Raw genomic sequence first — 27,267 nt, forward strand, 5'->3', positions numbered from 1 at the left:
TGTCATCTCTATTGAGCCTAGTTCTGACATGAAACATCTAATTTTTTATCTTCAGGACTATAACTCTTCTCTCCCATTTTTCTTACCTCTAACAACTCCTTTCCCTTTCCAATCATTTACAGACCACACTTCCCAACATCCAGTATAGCAGTAAACAGAAGGAAACTAGTTGAGGCATACAAATACTGGGCAACTTAGCAGTGTACTGAAAACAGAAAAAATGCTGGGTACCACACAAGAGAGCAGAAAGAAAGGAGTAGCATTTTTACACAAGGTTATTCAGAAATAAACCATAAATGATATCTGATATAACAAAGCATTAAAAACTGAAGATATGAGTCTACAGATTCTAAAAGTTTATCAAGCAAGGGGAAAAATGAGTAAAGATAAGATCAACATTCTAATATATCCTGAAAAGGCATTTTTTTTTTTTTAATTCAAGTTGAAACAAATATATCTTTAAACCATTTAGGGAGAAAGGAAAACAGTTCCTTTAATATTTTAATAAAGAATTACACTGGCTTAGGATTTCTCTCTATAACACTAAAAGACACTGGATCAATTCAGAAAACAATTCTCTTAATAGCCAAGAGGTTGTTCATGTATGAAAGCAAGAGACATTTCCAGACATGCAAGAATTCAAAAGCTCTAGCACAAAACATATACCCCACTCCTCAAAACAAAAATTCAAATATAGAAAAGATGAAATATAAAATGACTGGTAATAAAAATTAAAGCCTATTAAGCGTATATGAATATATGGTAAATTTTAATTAACTATGGTAAATACGTTATAAAATTAAATGCAAAAGACAAAAATAAATCTTAAAAACATAATAATAACATGAAAAAGAAAAGGTAAAATAAAATAGTAGCTAACTTCAGGTTAAATTAAGATCAGAAAAAAGGAAAGAGCCTAAGAAATAAAGATGCCCTGAACTACTGTCATACACAACAGGAGTCAAAGACAAGCTATGACAGAATTTAAAAATAAAAACATTTCTTCCAAATCTGGAAGATTTATAACCAACATGGTCTATATGGCACAAAGAGTAAAATGAAATTGAAAATATATGATACAACAATAAAACAAAAGGATAAAAATGTCAGTTTGATAAATATACATAACTTAAATTCTTCTACTAAAAGGCAAAGACTCTCAAAATGGCATAAAAATACAAAAATCCTGCCACGTTGCTTACCAGAGAGATGCCAAAATCCAATTTCTTTTTTTTTTCTTTTCTTTTAAGATTTTATGTATTTATTTGACAGAGAGAAATCACAAGTAGCTGGAGAGGCAGGCAGAGAGAGAGAGGGGGAAGCAGGCTCCCTGCTGAGCAGAGAGCCCGATGCGGGGCTCGATCCCAGGATCCTGAGATCATGACCTGAGCCGAAGGCAGCGGCTTAACCCACTGAGCCACCCAGGCGCCCCCAAAATCCAATTGCTAAAGGTTAAAAAGAATATGATGTAGAATATATTAGGCAAATGCATGCAAAAGGAAGGGTATGAAATATTAATGATACTGTGTAGTAAAGAATTTAATCTTGCCCCAAAAGAGTCTGTCTGCCCTTTGCCCTTAGGTCCTTGAGAGGTTACTACTAAGCTCTTTGAATTCTTACTTCATAAAAGTGTCTTTGTTTACATGGGGGCCTTGGGCCATGCCAGATAGTCTAACAATGTGATTTATAGTGAAGACTCGGGGTCACTCAGCATCAGCTCAGCCTCCAGAGGGACTAGAGATGGAGGTCAGCCACTGGAACAGTCAATTATGTCTATGTGACAGAGATCCATTAAAAACTATGGATACTGGGGGCGCCTGGGTGGCTCAGTGGGTTAAGCCTCTGCCTTCAGCTCAGGTCATGATCTCAGGGTCCTGGGATCGAGCCCCGCACTGGGCTCTCTGCTCAGCGGGGAGCCTGCTTCCCCCTCTCTCTCTGCCTACTTGTGATCTCTGTCTGTCAAATAAATAAATAAAATCTTTAAAAAAACAAACTATGGAAACCAAGGCTTGGATTCCCTGGATGGCAATACTCCATGTACACTGTCTCACATCATACCAGGAAAATCAATTCCATCCATGACTCGAGAAGGAAGCTTTCATTCCATGCACAGAACTTTTCTGCACTATGCCCTATGCATCTTTTCTCTTGCCTGATTCTAGTCTATATCTTTTCACTAGAGTAAACCATCACTGTGAGAAAAACAGCCTTTAGTGAGTTCTGTGATTTCTTCTAACAAATTATCAAACTTGTACATGGTCTTGGGAATTACCCCTAATTTCACAACTATCATTATTACACTGTAATACCATAACAATATCAAGAGAATCCAAGCCACCAAAAGTTACAAAGGAAACATGTTTTACATATAATAAAAACTGGCAGAATCAAAGTGGATGGTTTCTCTGACATGTTTCCTATAAATAATCTAGATTTAAATAATGTAATAAGGCATTGATAATCTTTCAAACAGTGTGCCCTGATGAGAACATGCCCTCCCTTCCCATTTTTATCTTGGCACAGTTACAGATGGATTGACATATATTTCTTTTCATGTTACACTGGACACTAACTTTAAAAATGAAATCCAGTACAAATTACTAGACCTAAGAGGGAAATTAAATTTTTAAATATTAAAAACACAAGAAAGGGCATCACTAAAGAATCAATATAAATAAAGGAAGTAGAACACAAATTGAACTGATAATAAAAAGGGCATATAATATGCATTATAAATGATTTAACAATAATAATATAATGCTAAAAATGAAAATCTTGATGAAATAGAAAATTTCAGGGGAAAACCAAATCAAAATAAACAGATCATAAAGAGTAGAAATTTCAAAAATTAAAAAATATATTTTCAAAAAATATACATACACATACACATGCAACTACCAAGTACCCATTCCACTGGAACCCACTTGATCCATCATAGTATCTCTAAAGAAGGAACACACCGACACTAAAGGCCTTCTGATATAATGAAACAACAAGTACTCACTACTACACATGATCAAAAACCAAATCTAATCTAATGTCCAAATAGTTAAGTCCAAGTAGTACAATGGAGAGTAAAATAAATTAAATGACACCATGAGGAAGTAATCAGTCAAATAGAGAGTATGGGATATCCTATAGGACAAAGACCATTTCTTCAACAAATCAACTGCATGGGGGAAAAAAAAAAAGTCAAGGCAGCAAAGGTAAGGGGATTGTTCCAGTTTTTAAAAGAGTCTTAAGATACTTTAAAAAAAATAAATGAAAGGCTGGATCTTATCTGAATCTTGATTTAGACAAACCAACAATTAAGAAAGTTGGAGAGTAGCTGGGGGAAATTTGAATATGAAATGGGAATTAGATGATATTGAAAAATTACTGAAACTTTTTTTGTTGTGATAATGGCATTGTGGTTATATAGGTAAATGCCCTTATCTGGAAGAAATCATACTTTAGTACATACTTAAGGGAAATATGCTGTTTTAGACTCACTGCTTGAGATCAGTAAAACAAAAACCAACCAATGTTAAAAATCATCAAAGAAATAAGTATGAAAAGATATTAATAACATAATTCTAGCTGACAGTTTCAAAATATTAGCTTTTTCAGATTTCTAACCTGTAATTCCTAACCTACTTAACCCATCACACAGTACCTACATATATATACATATAGATTCATGTGCTTTTGTAGAACATAAACACCAAAACTTGACCAAAAAAGCATTTTAAAAAAAAATATAGATTAATTCCACTTAAGACAATAAGCAGAAGAGTTTCTGAAGAACTACTAATAAATCAAATGCTACAGTGTATTAAAATAATTACCCAGAGGAATATTCTAAAGAATAAAGGAGGTATCTAGCATACACAACTCTATATACACTATAACTCCAATTATGTAATATGTACTCATATAAGCTAACAACAAAAAGACCAAAAGGAAATACATCAAAATGTTACTGTCATTATCTCTACAATGGGATTACAAGTAGTCTTTATCATTTATCTATTTACTGTTTTTTGTAATACACATTTCACTACATCAAAAATAGAAATATGAAATATGTGTGTCTAAACTTTTTGAATTTATTAAAATCACTTTCTATATGCCATAGAGTCACCTGCTCATGTGATTAAGCAGTTGGTCAGAATAATCTTTGTTAAACGGTAAGTTACCAATATACTTGTAGGGCAAATGTGATAGATAAATGATACAAGTAACGCATGTCTTCTGTGGGCAAAAGACATGAACAGACACTTCTCCAATGAAGACATACAAATGGTAATCAGACACATGAAAAAATGTTTATCATACTAGCCATCAGGGAGCTTCAAATTAACACCACATTGAGATACCACCTTACATCAGTTAGAATGGCCAAAATTAGCCAGACAGGAAACAATGCATGTTGGAGAGGATGTGGAGAAAGGGGAACCCTCTTACACTGTTGGTGGGAATGCGACTTGGTGCAGCCACTTTGGAGAACAGTGTGGAGATTCCTCAAGAAATTAAAAATAGAGCTTCCCTATGACCCTGCAATTGCACTACTGGGTATTTACCCCAAAGATACAGATGTCGTGAAAAGAAGGGCCATCTGTACTCCTATGTTCATAGCACCAATGGCCATGGTCGCCAAACTGTGGAAAGAACCAAAATACCCTTCACAGATGAATGGATAAGGAAGATGTTATCCATATACACTATGGAATATATTATGCCTCCATCAGAAAGGATGAATACCCAACTTTTGTATCAACATAGATGGGACTGTAATAGATTATGCTGAGTGAAATAAGTCAAGCAGAGAGAGTCAATTATCATAGGTTTCACTTATTTGTGGAGCATAAGAAATAACAAGGAGGACAAGGGGAGATGGAGAGGAGAAGGCAGTTGAGGGAAATTGGAGGCAGAGGTGAACCATGAGAGACTATAGACTCTGAAAAACAATCTGAGGGTTTTGAAAGGGCAGGGGGTGGGAAGTTGGGTGAGCCTGGTGGTGGGTATTATGGAGGGCATGTATTGCATGGAGCACTGGATGTGGTGCATAAACAATGAATTCTGGTACACTGAAAAGAAATTAAAAAAAAAATTAAAAATTAAAAAAAAAAAAAAACCCAACTTGAAATCTGCCAAGATTGAAGCCATTTATAAAACTAACACCATAAATAAATATATGTTTATACAAAAACACATGTTAGAAAACAGAAAAAGCTAAACATGCATTTCTGTTAAGTGAAATAATTTTAATCACAATAATTTCTGAGAAATGCTAATCACATATGTCCAGTTATCATTTGCATAGTTACTAGCAAATTAATAATTTATTTGATAATGCTAAACTCTGTTTATATATGCTCAGGTTTCTATTCTTAAACACAATGACATTGATTATGTAGAACACCAATAAGCACAAAGAAAGAAAAGCAACCCTTCAAAAAATACAGAGCACAAATCATTCATCATCAAGATGAAGGAGAAGTAGGAGACCCTGTTTCAACCAGTCACCTAAAGTGAGCTAAATATCTACCAGAACACTCTGAACACCCAGAAAATCAGCCTGAGATGTAACACTATACACTTCTGGATCTCTACGAGGGCAGAAGACATCAGAGGAAAGGGTGAACCTTGCGTGGATCGTGGTAGCTATATTCAGCTATACATCCCCTCAACCACCTCTCACCAAAATGACTAGGAGGAGGAACACCCAACAGAGGAAAAATTCAGAGAATGGGCCCTCTCCATCAGAACTATTGGATACGGACATAAACAGTATGTCAGAAAGGGAATTCAGGGTAACAATTATCCAGGCAAAGGCTGCGTTGGAGAAAACCATTAGTGACAATATAGAATCTCTAAGGGTGGAAGTGAGAGCCAATCTGGCAGAAGTTAAAAATGCTATCAGTGAGGGGCGCCTGGGTGGCTCAGTGGGTTAAGCCGCTGCCTTCGGCTCAGGTCATGATCTCAGGGTCCTGAGATTGAGTCCCGCATCGGGCTCTCTGCTCAGCAGGGAGCCTGCTTCCCTCTCTCTCTCTCTCTGCCTGCCTCTCCATCTACTTGTGATTTCTCTCTGTCAAATAAATAAATAAAATCTTTAAAAAAAAAATGCTATCAGTGAGATCCACTCTAATCTAAATACTCTAACAGCTAGGGTAACCAAGGCAGAAGATAGAATTAGTGATCTAGAGGACCAACTGATAAGGAAGAAGGAGGAGGAGAAGGCCTGGAACAAGCAGCATAGAAGCCATGAAAACAGAATTAGGGAAATAAGTGACGCAATGAAATGTTCCAATGTCAGAATTATCGGGATCTCTGAAGGGGTGGAATAAGAGAAAAGACTAGAAGATAAAGCTGAACAAATCCTGGATGAAAATTTTCCCAATCTGAGGAATGGAACAAGTGTTTGGGTCCTAGAGGAAGAAAGTTAACCCCCCAAGATCAACGAATCTAGAAACACCTCTAGACACTTGATTGCAAAATTCACGAACCATAAATTTAGACAAAATGTTCAAAGGGCAGCTAAGGAGAAGAGATTCCTTACATACAGAGGTAAGTCCATCAAAATAATGTCAGACCTGTCCACAGAAACCTGGTGAGCCAGAAAGGGCTGGCAAGACATATTCAGGAAATGAATGAAAAAAAAAAAAGAAATGAAAAAAAAAAAAAAACATGTAGCCAAGAATACTTTATCAAACAAGGCTGAATAGATGGTGAGATAAAGAGCTTCCAAGACCAGCAAGACCACCAAGCCGGCACTACAAGAAATATTAAGGGGGTTCTATAAAAGAAAAAAGAACCCGTGAGTGACATAGAACAGAAATTTACAGAGACAATCTATAGACAAGGACTTCACAGGCAACATGATGTCAATTAAAACATATCATTCAATAATCACTCTCAAGGTTAATGGCCTAAACGCTCTCATAAAATGGCACAGGGTTGCAGACTGGATAAAACAACAAGGGCGGTCCATATGCTACCTACAAGGGATACATTTGGAACCTAAAGATACATCCAGACTGAAAGTGAAGGGATGAAGAAGCATCTTTCATGCCAACAGGCCTCAAAAGAAAGTGGGGAAGCGATTCTTTTATCAGATAAATTAGATTTTAAACTAAAGACTATAGTCAGAGATAGAGGGACACTACCTCATTCTTAAAGGTTCTATTCACCAAGAAGACCTAACAATTGTAATTATTGCACCCAATATGGGAGCAGCCAACTACATAAGCCAACTGTTAGTCATATTGGTATAATATATTAATAGTAGGGGATCTTTACACATCTCTCACAGTAATAGATCATCTAAGCAGAAAATCAATAAAGAAACAAGAGCATTGAATGACACATTGGACCAGATGGACCTCATAGATACAGACAGAACATTCCACCCTAAAACAACAGAATACTCATTATTCTCAAGTGCCCATGGAACTTTCTCCAGAATAGACCACATACTGGGTCACAAATTAGGGCTCAACCGATACCAAAAGATTGAGATTATTCCCGGCATATTCTCAGACCATAATACTTTGAAACTGGAACTCAACCACAAGAAAAAGTTTGGAAGGAATTCAAACACTTGCAAGCTAAGGACAAACCTGCTCAAGAATGTTTGTATCAAGCAGGAAATCAAAGAAGAACTTAAATAATTCATGGAACCCAATGAGAATGAAGACACATAGGTTCAAAACCTATGGGATACAACAAAAGCAGTCCTAATGGGGAAATACATAGTCATCCAAGCCTCACTCAAAAAAATTGAAAAATCCAGACTATACCAGCTCTCTTTACACCTTAAAGAACTGGAAAATCAATAACAAATTAAGTCAACTCCACGCACAAGAAGGGAAATAAACAAGATTAGAGGAGATATCAATAAATTCGAAACTAGAGATACAGCAGAACACATCAATAAAACTAGAAGCTGGTTCTTAAAAGAATCAATAAGATCAATGAACCACTGGCCAAAGTAATCCAAAAGAAGAGAGAGACGACCTAAATTACTAAAATTATGAGAGAAAAGGGAAAGATCACAACTAACACCAAAGAAATAGAAACAATCATCAGAAATTTTTACCAACAGTTATATGCCAATAAGTTAAGCAACCTGGAAGGAATAGACACATTCCTGGAAACCTATAAACTTCCAAAGCTGAAACTGAAAGAAACTGACAACCTGATTAGACCAGTACCTAGTAATGAGATTGAAACAGTGATCAAAAACCTCCCAAAAGGGGCGCCTGGGTGGCTCAGTGGGTTAAGCCTCTGCCTTCGGCTCAGGTCATGATCCTGGGGTCCTGGGATGGAGCCCCGCATCAGGCTCTCTGCTCAGCAGGGAGCCTGCTTCCCCCTCTCTCTCCGCCTGCTTCTCTGCCTACTTGTGATCTCTGTCTGTCAAATAAATAAATAAAAAATAAAATCTTTAAAAAAAAAAAAAAAAAAAAACCTCCCAAAAAACAAGAGCCAAGGACCCGATGGATTCCCTAGAGAATTCTACCAACATTCAAAGAAGAAATAATACCATTGTCTTGAAGCTGTTTCAAAAAATAGAAACAGAAGGAAAGCTTCTAGACTCTTTCTATGAAGCCAGCATTACCCTGATCCACAAACTAGGCAAAGACCTGGTCAAAAAGGAGAATTGCAGATCAATATCCCTGATGAATATCTATGCCAAGATTCTCAACATGATCCTAGTTAATAGAATCCAACAGTACATTAAAAAGATTATTCATCATGACTAGGTGGGATTTATCCTTGGGTTGCCAAAATGGTTCAACATTCACAAATCAATCAATGTGATAGAACAAATCAATGAGAGAAAAGAGAACCACATGGTACTCTCAACTGACGCAGAAAAAGCATTTGACAAAATACAGCATCCGTTTCTAATCAAAACACTTTAAAGTACACTGACAGAGGGAACATTCCTCAATTTCATAAAATCTGTCTATGAAAAACCCACAGTAAATATCATTCTCAGTTGGGAAAAGCTGATACCCTTCCCTTTGAGATCAGGAACACAATAAGGATGTCTACTCTTGCCACTGTTGTTCACCATAGCACTAGAAGTACTAGCAACAGCAATCAGACAACAAAAAGAAATAAAAAGAATTCAAATTGGTAAAGAAGAAGTCAAACTCTCTCTCTTCACAGATGACATAACACTTTATATGGAAAACCCAAAAGACTCCACCCCAAACTACTAGAACTCATACAGAAATTAAGTAATATAGCAGGACACAAAATTAATGTACAGAAATCAGTTGCCTTCTTATATACGAACAATGAAAATACAGAAAGGGAAATTAGAGAATCGATTCCATTTACTACAGCACTAAGAACCATAAGAGACCTTGGAATAAACCTAACCAAAGAGGTAAAAGATCTATACTTGAGGAACTATAGAACACTCATAAAAGAAATTTAAGAAGACACAAAAAGATAGAAAAGCATTCCATTTTCATGGATCAGAAGAATAAACATTGTTAAAATGTCTATACTGCTCAGCACAATCTATTCTTTCAATGCCATCCTGATCAAAATTCCACCAGCAATTTTCTTTCTTTCTTTCCTTTTTTTTTTTTTTAGACAGCTTCCACCAGCATTTTTCAAGTAGCTGGAACAAACAATCCTAAAATTTGTATGGAACCAGAAGAGACCCCAAATTGCTAAGGAAATGTTGAAAAAGAAAAACAAAACTGGGGGCATTATGTTGCCTGACTTCAAGCTTTACTACAAAGCTGTGATCACCAAGACAGCATGGTACTGGGACAAAAACAGAGCAATGGAACAGAGTAGAGGCCCAGATATGGACCCTCAACTCTATGGCCAAATAATCTTCAAACAGAACAGGAAAAAAATACACAATGGAAAAAAGACAATCTCTTCAGTAAATGGTGCTGGGAAAATTGGACAGATATGTACAGAAGAATGAAACTCAACCATTCTCTTACACCATACACAAAGATAAACTCAAAAGGGATGAAAGACCTCACTGTAAGACAGGATTCCATCAAATTCTAGAAGATAACATAGGCAGTAACCTCTTTGACATCAGCCACAGCAACTTCTTTTAAGACAGGTCTCCAAAGGCAAGGGAAACAAAAGCAAAAATGACCTTTTGGGACTTCATCAAGATCAAAAGCTTATGCACAAAAAGGAAACAGCCAACAAAACAAAGAGGCAACCCATGGAATATTCACAAATATTGAGAATGTAGGTTTCACAAATATTGAGAAGATATTCACAAATGACACTACAGATAAAGGGCTGATATTCAAGATCTATAAAGAACTCCTCAAACTCTACACTCTAAAAACAGATAATCATGTAAAATAAATGGGCAGAACACATGAACAGACACTTCTCCAAAGACGACATACAAACGGCTAACAAACACTTGAAAAAAATTTTCATCATCATTAACCATCAGGGAGATTCAATCCAAACCACACTGATTACCACCTTACACCAGTTAGAATAGCCAAAAATTAACAAGACAGTAAACAACAAGTGTTGAAGAGGATATGGAGAAAGGGGAATCCTCTTACACTGTTGTTGGGAATGCAAGATGGTGTAGCCACTTTGGAAAACAGTGTGGAGATTCCTTAAGAAATTAAAAACAGAGCTTTTCTATGACCTTGCAATTGCACTATTGGGTATTTACACCAAAGATACATATGCAGTGAAAAGAAGGGCCATCTGTACCCCAATGTTCATAGCACCAATGGCCACGGTCACCAAACTGTGGAAAGAGCCAAGATGCCCTTCAACAGACGAATGGATAAAGAAGACATGGTCCATATATACAATGGAATATTATGCCTCCATCAGAAAGGATGAATACCCAACTTTTGCATCAACATATACGGGACTGAAGGAGATTATGCTGAATGAAATAAGTCAAGCAGAGAGAGTCAATTATCATATAGTTTCACTTACTTGTGGAGCATAAGGAATAACATGGAGGACATTGGGAGAAGAAGAGGAGAAGGGAGTTGGGGGAAATCGGAGGGGGAGACAAACCAGGAGAGACTGTGGAGGGGGAGATGAACCTGGAGAGACTGTGGACTCTGAGAAACAAACTGAGGGTTTTGGAGGGGAGGGGAGTCGGGGGTTGGGTGAGCCTGGTGAAGGGTATTAAGGAGGGCAGGTATTGCATGGAGCACTGGATGTGATATATAAACAATGAATCTTGGAATGTTGAAAAAACAATGTTTAAATTAAAAAAAAAATAAATGAAATAAAAACAATTTAAAAATGTCTATACATTAAGGAAACAAATTAATAATAAAAAAAAATTCTTACTGAAGTGAAGACAGTGTGGCCTCAGTATATACTTAAACTTATAGGTACTTACATATAGGTACTTAACTTACTATTTAAAGATACCTGGTTGTTTTTTTTTTCTTAAAAGAGGGTTTTTTTTTTTAAGAGCTTTTAAAAAGAGTTGGGCTTTTATTAATATAGTTTACTTTTTACTAAGCATTAATTTGATTTTTATTAGTTAAGGTAATTTTAGGGGAAAAAAATATACCCAACACCTTTTCCTGAAATGTCTAAAGCTATGCTATTTCTATTTAATTTCTTTCCCATATAAAGATGACAGCACAGATGGTAGATATTTAACTATTGTATAGGGGGTGATGGGGTGATACTTAAAAAGAATGATGCAGTATCATCAGTCCCTTCCAAACCAAAAAGACAACGGGTCACATATACAGAATTAGCCACATGTGTAAGATACTAACGGCTATAAAAGGATTTTTAAAATTCTAGAATATTACCTATTGGGATTTAGTTTCTAATCGGCCCTGGAGACTGGGCATCATGAAAGGCAAAGTAGTCTCCTATTTCACATATATGCAGTGGATTGACAAAAGCCTCATAGACAAGTATTTAAAGTATCCAGCCTTCTAAGAGGTTTCAGCCTGGTCTGCAACAAATATTTATGGCACATTTCAGATCTTTACTTTTATAAATACAGACTGAATGTCACACCCTGTAAATGCTCCACAAGCAGAGTGTCAGGTTTCCATTGGGAAGGCCCGGCAGATGGCTGTGAGGGTCACCTTACCTGAGAGGGCATCCTGGGCTTCAAAGAAAGTACTAAGACCTCCTTTCACATATGCCAGGCTGCCTTCACTTTTCTTGTTAGCCTGTCTCTTCAGGTTGGTAACTGCCATTTTGAGCTGTTCAAAACTGAAATGAAATTAAGAAACCAAAAGTTTGAGACTCCTAAAAAGCAAAAAAGAATTAAGATAATGCATTAAATATAAAATATGGAAGCCTAAATTAAGAAAGACACGAATTGATATAACATGTAATCTGATGAAAACAAAAAGCTTTCAAATTCTTATCTACACCTAAACTTTCATTTATTATGAATGACAAAATTAAAGCAACTATAGAACTATATATAGTACTGTAGCCTTCATATCTTCATTCCAAATATGTCAGACCCCTAAGAAGTTAATATACATGTGGGTATTTCTATAAGCAATATATATCATGTGTTGATATGCCAGGTAAGGAGTCATGAATATCAATTCCCTGTGGGCAGACCTAGATCAATGCAGTGGTTATCAAGTTATCTAAGACAGAACTCCTCTGTAAGTTCATTTCTGTATTCTGTATTCTGTATATAAATTAAGCATACCATTATTCACCACATCAATAACCAGTCCTCTGTCATTAACAAAGAAATTACAGAAAAACTGGGGGTCAAGGGGCACTTGGGTGGCTCAGTTGTTAAGCAACTGCCTTTGGCTAGGGTCATGATCTTGGAGTCCTGGGATCAAGGCCCAGGTGGAGCTCCCTAAACAGTAGAGTCTGTTTCTCCTTCTTCCTCTACCCCTCCCCTTGCTCCTGCTCTCTCTCTCTCACTCTCTCTCAAATAAATAAATAAAAATTTTAAAAAAAGAAAAAAAAACCAAACACTTGGGGAGTCAACTCACAATTTAAATAACTTAAAAGACCAAAATATTTCATCTCTACATCTCAAGCAGAGAAAAATAGGTAGGTCTCTATATTTTATAAGTTTTATTTTCAGGTAGGCTAAGAAAATCTGGCTATAAAACTTTGAATATATTCTTCAGTGCCATGACAGCCCTACACAGAAAGCAGAGATCAATTCTGACTTATAGTAATACAAAAAGCACATCCATAATGTAAAATTAGAACCATCTTCTGCAATGAAAGATCTGACATTTATTTTAAAAATTTATCAGGATTGGGAAACCTGGGTGGCACAGTCACTTAAGTGTCCAATTCTTGATTTTGGCTCAGGTCAAGATCTCAGGGCTATGAGATAGAACCCTGACTCAGGCTCCACGCTCAGTGGAGAGTCTGCTCAAGATTCTCTCTTTCATCTTCTCCCTCTGCCCTACCCCTGAGTGCATGCTCTCTCTCTCTCTCTCAAAATAAATAAATTTTAAAATTTATCAGGATTCTCTCTCTCTCTCTCCATATATACACACATACATACATACATATATACCAACTTCTCTGTCTCTGTCTCTCTTTATATATATACCAACTCTTCATGTTTTCTAATGGTTTTCACTGTAAGTGGTAAAGGAAAAATTTCTCCTAATGTATATCTTAACAAGCTGTCTTTTCAAGAATGTAAATTTTAAGGAATAAACCATTCATTTATTCAAACACTGTTACTAAATACAGTTTTTAAAATCAATCTTGCAAAAAAGTTACAAACATTTTCTTGTACAGAGTGTGGTAAAATGTAATTGGCAGACAAAAGGGAGCACTTCAATTTGGATATATGACCTTGACCATTTTTTGTTTAATTTTAAGGCAAGTTTTTGCAAAATGACAAATCAACTCATCTTCCTTTGTTCTAGGGAAGGAGGCAAGCTGCTAATTTATACCAAGACTTGAAAGCTGTATGATTTGAAAAGAAAAAGTTCACATTTAGATACATCAGTTTAGGTACCCAGTTGAGACTCCACAAAATTTTAATGTGTTGCACAAATATGAATCATACAGAAACAATAAGATAGCAGGAATTAAGAATCTGCTAATTAATAATACCATTTCATAAATAAGGGGGAAAACATTCTGTGATATTCATGATCTCACCTAAAGTCAAAGGACTATGGCAGAGTCCTTAGTGGCAGAGGCAGACCTAAAATCCACATTATTATATAATCCTATTAGGTACATCCATGTGAAACCATGCATAATCAGTAGTCGAACATCCACTGACCTGGTGGTTGAGTGGTTCTCTATAAGATACCAGGCAGCTGAAAAATTCTCACTTGTAAAATCAGCACTCATTCCAGGAAACAGAATTTCTAAGTCCTTCTGGGGAAATTTACTTCTAAGGGAGAAAAAAGGTTTAAAATATACTTGAAATGCTATTACTACAATAATGCAACAGACATCCCAGAGTACCTAGGAAAATAAGCATGACTTTAAACCATCACAATTATATATCATACGTTATGGACTCTATATTTATATGTGTATACAAAGTATATTTCCTAAACTGCAGCTGATTTATCATATAATCTTTGTATAAAGATGAAATTAAAATACAGAAATTATATCAATATAGAGTTTAAAGTTCATGATATCTATCTAAATATGCAATCATTCTCTATTCAATGGATAAAAATCAAAATTTGGATACAGTGAAATTTAAGAGCATTAGTTTGTTAAAATGGTTTTTGTTCAAGACTTGTATGAAAATTGTTTTAAAAATGCTAATGCCTACTAATAAAAATTAGAGCTAATTATAAAATACTAATTTTAGATGTCTATATCTAGAATATTATTTTAAGTAAAGTTTGTAACAGGCAATACCTTACCAGCAGCTTACTTTCTTGCCTACATTTTTATGACCAACTTGTGGATCATTTTGTTTATTTGTTCAAATAATAAATACTACCACAGTTCAGACTCCATGCTGGAAGTTAGAAAGCTGTGTCTAAGAGCAAAAGTAACACGGGCAAACCCTGTTTACAGGCTTATGAGCTAGCAGCCCTCACTATATCCCTATCTGTCCATCTGCAGAGGATGAAGCCCAAGTTCTATAGTCAAGTCTCTCTGTGATTCAAACCTGCTTATCTCTTTGGACTCATTCTTGCTACTCTAATCCTTAAAACTAAAGCTTTTTCAATTTAGGATTTAGGATTATACTTCAATTTAGGATTATACTTTCCTGCACACATCATGTTAATTTTTATTTTGTTGTTCTGATCTTGTTCTTGCCTCTGACTGAAAGGTGTTCCCCCAGTCCCATATATCACAGCATTGTTGTATAGTCCAGTGTATTTGGAGTAAGACTGGGGGAAGTGGGGATTATCACCACCCTGGAAGAAAATGTGGGCAGGTGTAATGACTTCTACTCACTCTCTTCTGAGAGAGTTGATGTCACATTACTACAAGCACAGCCTCAATTCAGAAATTAAGCAGTGAGGCTGGTGGGAATGCAAACTGGAGCAGCCACTCTGGAAAACAGTATGGAGGTTCCGTAGCAAGTTAAAAACAGAACTGCGACGCAGAAACTATACTACTAGGCATCCACCCAAAGGATACAAAAATGCTGATTAAGAAGGGGAACATGCATCCCAACGTGTATAGCACCATTATCAAGAATAGCCACACTATTGAGAGAGCCCAAATATCCAACGACTGAGGAACAGATAAAGAAGATGTGGTATATATACACAATGGATTATTACTGAGCCATCAAAAAGAATGGAATCTTACCATTTGCAATGACATGGATGGAGCTAGAGAATGTTATGCTAAGTGAAATAAGTCAGAGAAAGACAAATACCGTATGATTTCACTTATATGTGAAATTTAAGGGGAAAAAAAAACCAGATGAACAGAGAGGAAGGGAAGGAAAAATAAAACAATGTAAAAACAGAGAGGAAAGCAAACCATAAAAGACTCTTAACTATAGACAACAAACTCAGGATTGCTGGAGGGGTGGTGGGTGGGGGTGGTGGGCACTAAAGTGGAGGGCACTTGTGGTCAACAGTGGATGTTACATTTAAGTGATGAATCACTAAATTTTACTCCTGAAACCAATACTATACTACATGCTAACTTGAATTTAACTTTTTAAAAAAATGAAGAAATAGAAAGAGATATAATGATTAAAAAAAAAAGAAAGAAAGAAAGAAACTAAGCAATGTGGTCCAAGATCCCATCTTTTTAAAAATACTCTCTGATCTCTAATGGAGCTCTATGACTGTAGGTGACCAGTCACCTTGCATACAACTTACAATACCCTGGAGCCTGCTCTCTCCAGTGAGGTGCTTATCTGGTCCCAGGAAACATCTTTCGAAGGACTGATGCCTTTAATGTCAAGGTACACCACAGTGCTCTCAGGTGCCAGGGTTTCTGTTTCACAAATTCAAGGAACACTTCTACCTGGTGGCTCCAAGGAGGCCAAACTCACCAGTTATAATTGAAGAAGAATACACATTCACCACACCTCCCCGTCACAGCCTAGCAAAGCTTTCACCAAAGATTCTCACAAAACCCTCTCCCTTTATTCCTGGCTCCCTTCATTGATTCACACTCCCTAAAAGGGCAAGGGATGCAAACAACAAAACCAACTATGCTTTCCTCTGTAAACCCTGCGCTTTAATGAAGAACCCAACATCTGTTTTGTCAGTACCTCAGTCAAGGGAGAGAGATACCCACTCTATTTCCTATCACTTACCTTTCTCACTATGATCTTTTCTTTTTCTTTCTTTCTTTTTTTTAATAAAGGGGATAGGAAAGCACTGCTTAGCACTACAGTAACAGACAAGGTAAAATGAGATTTTAAGAGAGTCATGGACATCCAGCTGGCATCACCTCAGTGTTAATAACTCAGAGACTAAGTCAATCTCACATCTTTCCTCACTGGCTTCAAAAGTTAAAAGACTACAGTCTGCATATCCTTGATGTGTGTATGTTCAATAACCTTAATGGTCATTTTTACCAGACAGGATCTCTGAGAGGGAGCTGGAGAACTCTGTATTTTTATAAGTTTATTTTGTTTGGGATTCTTCTTGTTGGTTTGATACTTTACTTAGTTAGTAATAAAAATCCTCTAACTGGGGTGCCTGCTGGCTCAGTGGGTTAAAGCCTCTGCCTTCGACTCAGGTCATGACCCCAGGGTCCTGGGATGGAGCCCCACATCAGGCTCTCTGCTCAACAGGGAGCCTGCTTCCCCCTCTCTCTCTGCCTGCCTCTCTGCATACTTGTGATCTCTGTCAAATAAATAAAATCTTCTTTAAAAAAATCCTACCACCTTTGGAAGTTTTTCTCATTTTACTTATTTGTATAGCATGTCTTCAAGTTAGAACTTTTGAGGACTATAATGACTGAGTGGTTGAGCCCTAGCTAGGTAACTAGAAACACTTCCTTCTGATCTGCATAGGCCATACTCCATAGTTCTACTTTAATTGGTGGGCAATGTCTGTCTAGAGTGCTAAGTCAAGGATCATGTGTCTAAATTGGAAAGAACAGCAAGATGAATTAGAGGGGGTATGTCAATGGTATGAGGGCAAAGTACTTGGAAAAATACCTACCACATTTTTGTCAACCTTACTTCTATACGATACTTAAACTGGAATTCTGTGTGGTCTTAACACTTGCCTTGTTCAGAAAGTTAAATTATCTTAACAAAATCAAAAAGCACTACAGAATCATCTGATATCAACTAAATCCCTACTATTAACAGTCTTGATGACTTATGTGAAATCCTCTTCTAACAAGAATCAGTCCCAAACTCACAGATTAGAGACACGGCTGACAAAAAAGCAGAGAAAAGGGACTCTGAAAAGCCAAACTGAATTTCTTTTTTTTTTTTTTTTTTTTGGTTAAGATTTTATTTATTTATTTGACAGAGATCACAAGTAGGCAGAAAGGTAGGCAGAGAGAGAGGTGGGGGAAGCAGGCTCCCCGCTGAGCAGAGCACCCTATGGGGGCTTGATCCCAGGACCTTGGAATCATGACCTGAGCCGAAGGCAGAGGCTTTAACCCACTGAGTCACCCAGGCGCCCCTCAAACTGAACTTCTTTATCCTTCACTCAATCCCTGTAGTTTTATTACAACTGGGTGGTTCCCTACCCGTATAGAAGTGTGAAGAGGGATTAACAGTATCAAAAAAGGATCTATGATACACTAATAGCAAGTAAAAGAAACAAGTACAAAATGCAGACACAAAACCAAATCCAGCAGTTGTATGTGTTTGTGAAATGGCTGAGACAACAGATAACCCATGGGTTTAATAGCTAAATCATGTTCAACATACCAAAAAAAAAAAAAAACCAAACAAATAAAAAACTGTATTTGTCTTTTTCTGTGTGATATAATGAAATCAAGGTGCATCCATGTTGTTATAAATTGACAGAGTATCCTTCTTTCTCATGGCTGAATAATATTCCATTATACATATATGCATCTTCTTCATTTATCCACTAATGAACAGTTAGAGCTGTTTCCACACCTTAGCGGTTGTGAGTAAAGCTGCAATGACCATGGAAGTGCAAATATCTCAATATTCTGTTTTCATTTCCTTTAGATATACACCCAGAAGTAGAATTGCTGGATCATATGGTAGGTCTTTTTTTTTTAACTTTCTGAGGAATCTCCATACTGTTCTCCATAATGGCTGTACCAGTTTACATTCCTCTTAACAGGACACCAGGATTCCCTTTTCTCCAAATCCTCGCCAACATCTATCATCTATTGACTTTTTTATAGTTGTCTAACACAGTTGTGAGATGATATATCTCAATGTGGTTCTGATTTGCACTTTCCTGATGATTAGTCATTTTACCTTTTCATATGTCTGTTGGCCATTTATATATCTTTTTGGAAAATGTCTATTCAGCTCCTCTGCACATTTTTAATCAACTGGTTTTGTTTTTCTTTTTTGCTGTTGAGTTGCATTCTTTGTGTACTTTGGATATTAACCCCTTTTCAAATTTGCAAGTTTACATTAGCTCTTTATCAATAAGGAATATAAACCCTTTATTGGATTTGTAAAAATATGTGAAACATAATCAAAAATGTCAAACTCATAGAAACAGAGAGCAGCAAAGTGATTAAAGGGGCTAGAGGGTGGAGGAAATAAGAAGAGATTGGTAAAACAGTACAAACTTTCAGCCATAAGATGAATAAAGTCTTGAAGGAACAAATGTAAAACATAATGACTATAGTTGGTAACACAGTATTAATCCATTGAAGTTTGCTAAAAGAGTAGAACTTGAATGTCCTCACAAAAAAAGGAAGGGAGGGAGGGAGGGAGGAAGGAAGGAAGAAGGGGTAAGGGAAAGGGAAGAAAAAAGGTAAAGAAAGGATAAGGGAAGGGGGGAGGGAAGAGGAAAAGGAAAGAAAGGAAAAGGAAAAAAGAAAAGAATAAAAGAAATACATAAGGTATTGGAGGTGTTACATGTGTTAGTTAACTAGATGGTAAGAATCCTTTCACCATGTATTCATGTATCAAATCACCAAGATGTTATTTACAAAATATTGTCAATTATGCCTCAAGAAAGCTGAAAATACGTAAACACACACACACACACACACACACACACACACACACCCCAGGACAAAGAAAAACAAAACAAAACAAAAAACCCTAGACATACATTGCACATATGAAAAAGGTCATACGCTAAACAGTAAAAATGCTTAAACTGGTGATCCTAAACAATGCAAATATATAGCTATCTAGACCTTCCCCAATTTAAAATTCATCTGACTTGTATACTTTATAAACATCTCATTAACATTCTACCAAACTGCATTTTTACAAGTATATACAGAACTGTCTTATCACAAGACAAAGACCTGATTCTGGTAAGGCTCTAGGAGATGAGCTGTTAAGATACTCTCCCACCCCAGGAATCTCTCCCCATCTCCTTCCTCCTCAAGAGGAAGCAGGAATGGGGCCTAGCCACATTACTAGTAGTGGAGTCTCCTGGTGATAAAAAGAAGCACATGGGGCATGGCCAGGCTTTGCACTTTATCTCTTCAATCACGGGTGCATTATTCACTGTCAGGGCAAGAGTGAGAGGAAAAGAGGGCAGATCTTGAAATTGAGCTTTGGCATTAGTGTGAGTGGTGAGGAGTCACTTCAGACATTAGGGATATGTCATTTCCTTCTACCAGAGAGCTCTAAAAGGCTGAGATGTGAAGCATCCATCGGCCCACCAGTATCTTATTTCCCATGTACAAATTATCTCTTATACATATAGCTCCTTCAGGCACCTAAATGGGTCAAGTGGAGTTTGAAAAGTACTGAATCTCCTGGTCAATATACTATCTCCTCATATCTCTTCATATTCACCTCTAAGACTGAGTTTTACTTTACAGTGATTTCCTACTTAGACATTAAAACTCTTACCAATCTTACTATATAAATTTAAATTGGAAGAAGCATCTTAAGACCTAAACTAAGAATCAGAGTTATAAGAATAAGACAGAAATTATATTAAAGATGACAAAATTGGGGGTTCCTGAGTGGCTCAGTCAGTTGAGTGCCCAGCTCTTGGTTTTGGCTCAGGTCTTTATCTGATGGGTAATAGGATAGGTCTCCCTGGTCAGCAGGAGTATGCTTGGAGATTCTCTCCCTCTGGCCCTCCTTACAACTTACATGCTCTCTCTCTCTCACAAATAATCTTTTTTAAAAAGTAACAAAACTCTAAGAGAGGTCAAATAACTTGCCTCAAATCACACAAGTAAGTCCACTTTTGGCTAGTGATCCAACATGCATTCTCCACCCTCAGGCCAAATAATCCTGCTCAATAGCAAAACTGTATCTTCCTTGAGTAAAATCAATTATCCTAAGCAAATCATACTTATCATGTTCACTTTGTTCTCTCTATGGAGTGATCTTGTTTTGACCCGACAAGTCTGAGGAAAGATCTACTGGAGTATTTCTGGGAAAGGTCCTTGTACTTGTAAGGAGAATCAAGAAGAGATACTGTCTTTTTGCATCTAGACATTATTGGGTTTTATTAATTATTGTGTATTCTTGCTTCAGTATTTGGTTTTTATTTTATTCCTTATTATATATTATTATTGCTTCAATATTCAATTTTTATACTATTCCTTATTATGTGTTACTATTGCTTCAATATCAGAATTGCTTTAGCCAATTTGCAATTACGAAGAAAATCAGTGTTATGCTAAGTGCAGCAGAATAGAGCACCAAGGTTCCTTGTACCTTGGTGACATTACTAGGTCACTGACTCAACCAATAATGGAGTCCACCATCTTTGGACTTTGCATATTATGAGTAAATAAACACTTTTTAAGCTTAAATTAATTTTCATTTTCTGTTACTTATAGCTGAAGGCATCCCAATTCAGTATTCTATCCTAAAATATATGCTTAAATATACTGATCTTTTACACAAACAGCTCAAAATGAATGTGAAACAGAAGATCTGAAATAAAACACACAGTGAATGACAATGCCTAGAAGCAATGAAGCTCTACAGGGAACATATCTGCAAAAGCAGAGATGACTCATTGCATTATATAATTGGGAAGCAATAATAGTAAGTAGTGATTAAGAGCATGCACTCTGGGTTCAATCTCAAAAGCTTGCTAGATTTGTCTGTATAAACTTTTGGTAGTTATTTAAACTCTCTAAGTTCCCAGAATTGGATAATAGGATCGTATCTTCCTCCCAGGAATGTTCTGAGGATTAAAATAAATAAATGCAAGTAGATGGCTTAGCATTTTCTAACACACGATAAATGCACAAAAGTGTTTATTATTTCTATTTTTAATACTTAGTTCTTTATATTTCACGACTATTTTCTTAAGTATCCTTCCTTTTGACTGTCATAACAACATTGTGAGTTACATATTCCCATATTACAGTGAGGAAACAGCCTAAGAGAGGTTGCATGTAAATAGTCAAGATTTGAACCTAGGTACCTCTATTATCAAAGAAGGAACAAGTAACTCTTAGGAATAAAATGAAACCACATTTACAAAGACAGAAATTTAAGAAGAGTGAAGGGAGAACTGATTTACAATGCAGAAAATTGCTGATTGTCCTAATTACAGTATTAGCAAAGGAAGAAGCAGCACTGTGTCAATGGCACTGACAAAGTTTGTGAGTTAAAACTAAAATGTTGGAGGGAGGAGTCAAGATGGCGGAGAAGTAGCAGGCTGAGACTACTTCAGCTAGCCGGAGATCAGCTAGATAGCTTATCTAAAGATTGCAAACACCTGAAAATCCATCAGAAGATCGAAGAGAAGGAGAACAGCAATTCTGGAAATAGAAAAACAACCACTTTCTGAAAGGTAGGACCGGCAGAGAAGTGAATCCAAAGCGATGGGAAGATAGACCCTGGGGGGAGGGGCCGGCTCCCAGCAAGCGGCGGAGCAACAGAGCACAAAATCAGGACTTTTAAAAGTCTGTTCTGCTGAGGGACATCGCTCCAGAGGCTAAACCGGGGTGAAGCCCACGCGGGGTCACAGAAGGATTGGGGGTGTCTGAGTGGCGCAGAGCTTGCGGGTACTGGAATGGGAAAACCGGATACAGAGACAGAGCCGACAGTAAGCTCAAAGCTCAGGGTTACCTTGAACCGGTCGCAGGCTCGGTGAGCTCGGAGCGCGGCAGGAGGTCAGGCAGACGGGAGTAACTGGGCACTGTTCTCTGAGGGCGCACTGAGGAGTGGGGCCCCAGGCTCTCGGCACCTCCGGGCCGGAGACCAGGAGGCCGCCATTTGTATTCCTGTCCTCTGGAACTCTACCGAAAGCGCTCAGGGAACAAAAGCTCCTGAAAGCAAGCCCGAGCGGATTACTCACCCCGGCCCCTGGTAAGGGCGGTACAATTCCGCCTGGGGCAAAGACACTTGAGAATCACTACAACAGGCCCCTCCCCCAGATGATCAACAAGAAATCCAGCCAAGACCAAGTTCACCTACAAGGAGCGCGGTTTCAATACCAAGGAGAGCAGCAGAATTCCAGAGGAGGAGAAAGCAAAGCACGGAACTCATGGCTTTTTCCCTGTGATTTTTTTTGGTCTTGCAGTTAATTTAATTTTTTTCTTTTTCATTTTTTGTTTTTTTTCTCGCCTTCTGGTAAAATTCTTTTTTTAACTTTTACCTTTTTCTTTTTTAACGTTTTTTAACTAGGTTATCTAATATATATATATTTTCTTTTTTATATTTTTCTTTATTTGTTTTCCTTTATTTTAATTTGTTTCTTTTTTTTTTCTTTCTTCCTTTGTGAACCTCTTTTTATCCCCTTTCTCCTCCGTCACGATTTCGGATCTCTTCTAATTTGGTTAAAGCATATTTTCCTGGGGTTGTTGCTACCCTTTTAGTATTTTACTTGCTCCTTCATATACTCTTATCTGGACAAAATGACAAGACGGAAAAATTCAACACAAAAAAAAGAACAAGAGGCAGTACCGAAGGCTAGGGACCTAATCAATACAGACATTGGTAATATGTCAGATCTAGAGTTCAGAATGACAATTCTCAAGGTTCTAGCCGGGCTCGAAAAAGGCATGGAAGATATTAGAGAAACCCTCTAGAGAGATATAAAAGCCCTTTCTGGAGAAATAAAAGAACTAAAATCTAACCAAGTTGAAATCAAAAAAGCTATTAATGAGGTGCAATCAAAAATGGAGGCTCTCACTGCTAGGATAAATGAGGCAGAAGAAAGAAGTAGTGATATAGAAGACCAAATGACAGAGAATAAAGAAGCTGAGCAAAAGAGGGACAAACAGCTACTGGACCGCGAGGGGAAAATTCAAGAGATAAGTGACAACAAAAGATGAAACAACATTAGAATAATTGGGATTCCAGAAGAAGAAGAAAGAGAGAGGGGAGCAAAAGGTATACTGGAGAGAATTATTGGGGAGAATTTCCCCAATATGGCAAAGGGAACGAGCATCAAAATTCAGGAGGTTCAGAGAACGCCCATCAAAATCAATAAGAATAGGCCCACACCCCATCACCTAATAGTAAAATTCAAAAGTCTCAGTGACAAAGAGAAAATCCAGAAAGCAGCCCGGGAAAAGAAGTCTGTAACATACAATGGTAAAAATATTAGATTGGCAGCTGACTTATCCACAGAGACCTGGCAGGCCAGAAAGAGCGGGCATGATATTTTCAGAGCACTAAACGAGAAAAATATGCAGCCAAGAATACTATATCCAGCTAGGCTATCATTGAAAATAGAAGGAGATATTAAAAGCTTCCAGGACAAACAAAAACTGAAAGAATTTGCAAACACCAAACCAGCTCTACAGGAAATATTGAAAGGGGTCCTCTAAGTAAAGAGAGAGCCTACAAGTGGTAGATCAGAAAGGAACAGAGACCACATACAGTAACAGTCACCTTACAGGCAATACAATGGCACTAAATTCATATCTCTCAATAGTTACCCTGAATGTTAATGAGCTAAATGCCCCTGTCAAAAGACACAGGCTATCAGAATGGATAAAAAAACAAAACCCATCTATATGTTGCCTCCATGAAACTCATTTTAAGCCCAAAGACACCTCCAGATTTAAAGTGAGGGGGTGGCAAAAAATTTATCATGCTAATGGACAACAGAAGAAAGCAGGGGTGGCAATCCTTATATCAGATCAATTAGATTTTAAGCCAAAGACTATAATAAGAGATGAGGAAGGACACTATATCATAATCAAAGGGTCTGTCCAACAAGAAGATTTAACAATTTTAAGTATCTATGACCCCAACGTGGGAGCAGCCAACTATATAAACCAATTAATAACAAAATCAAAGAAACACATCAACACTAATACAATAATAGTAGGGGACTTTAACACTCCCCTCACTGAAATGGACAGATCATCCAAGCAAAAGATCAGCAAGGAAATAAAGGCCTTAAACGACACACTGGACCAGATGGATATCACAGATATATTCAGAACATTTCATCCCAAAGCAACAGAATACACATTCTTCTCTAGTGCACATGGAACATTCTCCAGAATAGATCACATCCTCGGTCCTAAATCAGGACTCAACCGGTATCAAAAGATTGGGATCATATCCTGCATATTATCAGACCACAATGCTCTAAAGCTAGAACTCAACCACAAAAGGAAGTTTGAAAAGAACCCAAATACATGGAGACTAAACAGCATCCTTCTAAAGAATGAATGGGTCAACCGGGAAATTAAAGAAGAATTGAAAAATATCATGGAAACAAATGATAATGAAAATACAAAGGTTCAAAATCTGTGGGACACAACAAAGGCAGTCCTGAGAGGAAAATATATAGCGGTACAAGCCTTTCTCAAGAAACAAGAAAGGTCTCAGGTACACAACCTAACCCTACACCTAAAGGAGCTGGAGAAAGAACAAGAAAGAAACCCTAAGCCCAGCAGGAGAAGAGAAATCATAAAGCTCAGAGCAGAAATCAATGAAATAGAAACCAAAAAAACAATAGAACAAATCAACGAAACTAGGAGCTGGTTCTTTGAAAAAATTAATAAAGTTGATAAACCCCTGGCCTGACTTATCAAAAAGAAAAGAGAAAGGACCCAAATAAATAAAATCATGAATGAAAGAGGAGAGATCACAACTAACACCAAAGAAATACAAACTATTATAAGAACATACTATGAGCAACTATACGCCAATAAATTTGACAATCTGGAAGAAATGGATGCATTCCTAGAAACATATAAACTACCACAACTGAACCAGGAAGAAATAGAAAGCCTGAACAGACCCATAACCAGTAAGGAGATTGAAACAGTCATTAAACATCTCCAAACAAACAAAAGCCCAGGGCCAGACAGCTTCCCGAGGAAATTCTACCAAACATTTAAAGAAGAACTAATTCCTATTCTCCTGAAACTGTTCCAAAAAAGAGAAATGGAAGGAAAACTTCCAAACTCATTTTATGAGGCCAGCATCACCTTGATCCCAAAACCAGACAAGGACCGCATCAAAAAAGAGAGCTATAGACCAATATCCTTGATGAACACAGATGCGAAAATACTCAACAAAATACTAGCCAATAGGATTCAACCGTACATGAAAAGGATTATTCACCACGACCAAGTGGGATTTATTCCAGGGCTGCAAGGTTGGTTCAACATCCGCAAATCAGTTAATGTGATACAACACATCAATAAAAAAAAGAACAAGAACCATATGATACTCTCAATAGATGCTGAAAAAGCATTTGACAAAGTATAGCATCCCTTCCTGATCAAAACTCTTCAAAGTGTAGGGATAGAGGGCACATACCTCAATATCATCAAAGCCATCTATGAAAAACCCACTGCAAATATCATTTTCAATGGAGAAAAACTGAAAGCTTTTCCGCTAAGGTCAGGAACACGGCAGGGATGTCCATTATCACTACTGCTATTCAACATAGTACTAGAGGTCCTAGCCTCAGCAACAAAAGGAATTAAAGGCATCTAAATCGGCAAAGAAGAAGTCAAATTATCACTCTTCGCAGATGATATGATACTATATGTGGAAAACCCAAAAGACTCCACTCCAAAACTGCTCGAACTTGTACAGGAATTTCAGTAAAGTGTCAGGATATAAAATCAATGCACAGAAATCAGTTGCATTTCTCTACATCAACAGCAAGACAGAAGAAAGAGAAATTAAGGAGTCAATCCCATTTACAATTGCACCCAAAACCATAAGATACCTAGGAATAAACCTAACCAAAGAGGCACAGAATCTTTACTCAGAAAACTATAAAGTACTCATGAAAGAAATTGAGGAAGACACAAAGAAATGGAAAAATGTTCCATGCTCCTGGATTGGAAGAATAAATATTGTGAAAATGTCTATGCTACCTAAAGCAATCTACACATTTAATGCAATTCCTATCAAAGTACCATCCATCTTTTTCAAAGAAATGGAACAAATAATTCTAAAATTTATATGGAACCAGAAAAGACCTCGAATAGCCAAAGGGATATTGAAAAAGAAAGCCAACGTTGGTGGCATCACAATTCCGGACTTCAAGCTCTATTACAAAGCTGTCATCATCAAGACAGCATGGTACTGGCACAAAAACAGACCCATAGATCAATGGAACAGAATAGAGAGCCCATAAATAGACCCTCAACTCTACAGTCAACTAATCTTCGACAAAGCAGGAAAGAATGTCCAATGGAAAAAAGACAGCCTCTTCAATAAATGGTGCTGGGAAAATTGGACAGCCACATGCAGAAAAATGAAATTGGACCATTTCCTTACACCACACACAAAAATAGACTCAAAATGGATGAAGGACCTCAATGTGCGAAAGGAAT

At 37.1% G+C, this 27,267-nt stretch overlaps 1 protein-coding gene across 1 annotated transcript in view; it reads right to left on the reverse strand.

The window, feature by feature from the left end:
* Positions 1–27,267, reverse strand: part of EXOC2 (exocyst complex component 2) — a 283,158-nt gene that overhangs the window by 190,668 nt on the left and 65,223 nt on the right. The window contains exons 5-6 of the mRNA XM_045089602.1: positions 14,228–14,341; positions 12,080–12,204 (exon numbers count right to left, since the gene is read on the reverse strand). Of these exons, the coding sequence (XP_044945537.1) occupies positions 12,080–12,204; positions 14,228–14,341 (239 nt within the window). The remainder of the gene's footprint in view (positions 1–12,079; positions 12,205–14,227; positions 14,342–27,267) is intronic.

Source organism: Mustela putorius, unplaced genomic scaffold, assembly GCF_011764305.1.
Source record: "Mustela putorius furo isolate JIRA1106 unplaced genomic scaffold, ASM1176430v1.1 tig00000117_pilon_pilon_pilon, whole genome shotgun sequence".
Taxonomy (NCBI): Eukaryota; Metazoa; Chordata; class Mammalia; order Carnivora; family Mustelidae; genus Mustela; species Mustela putorius.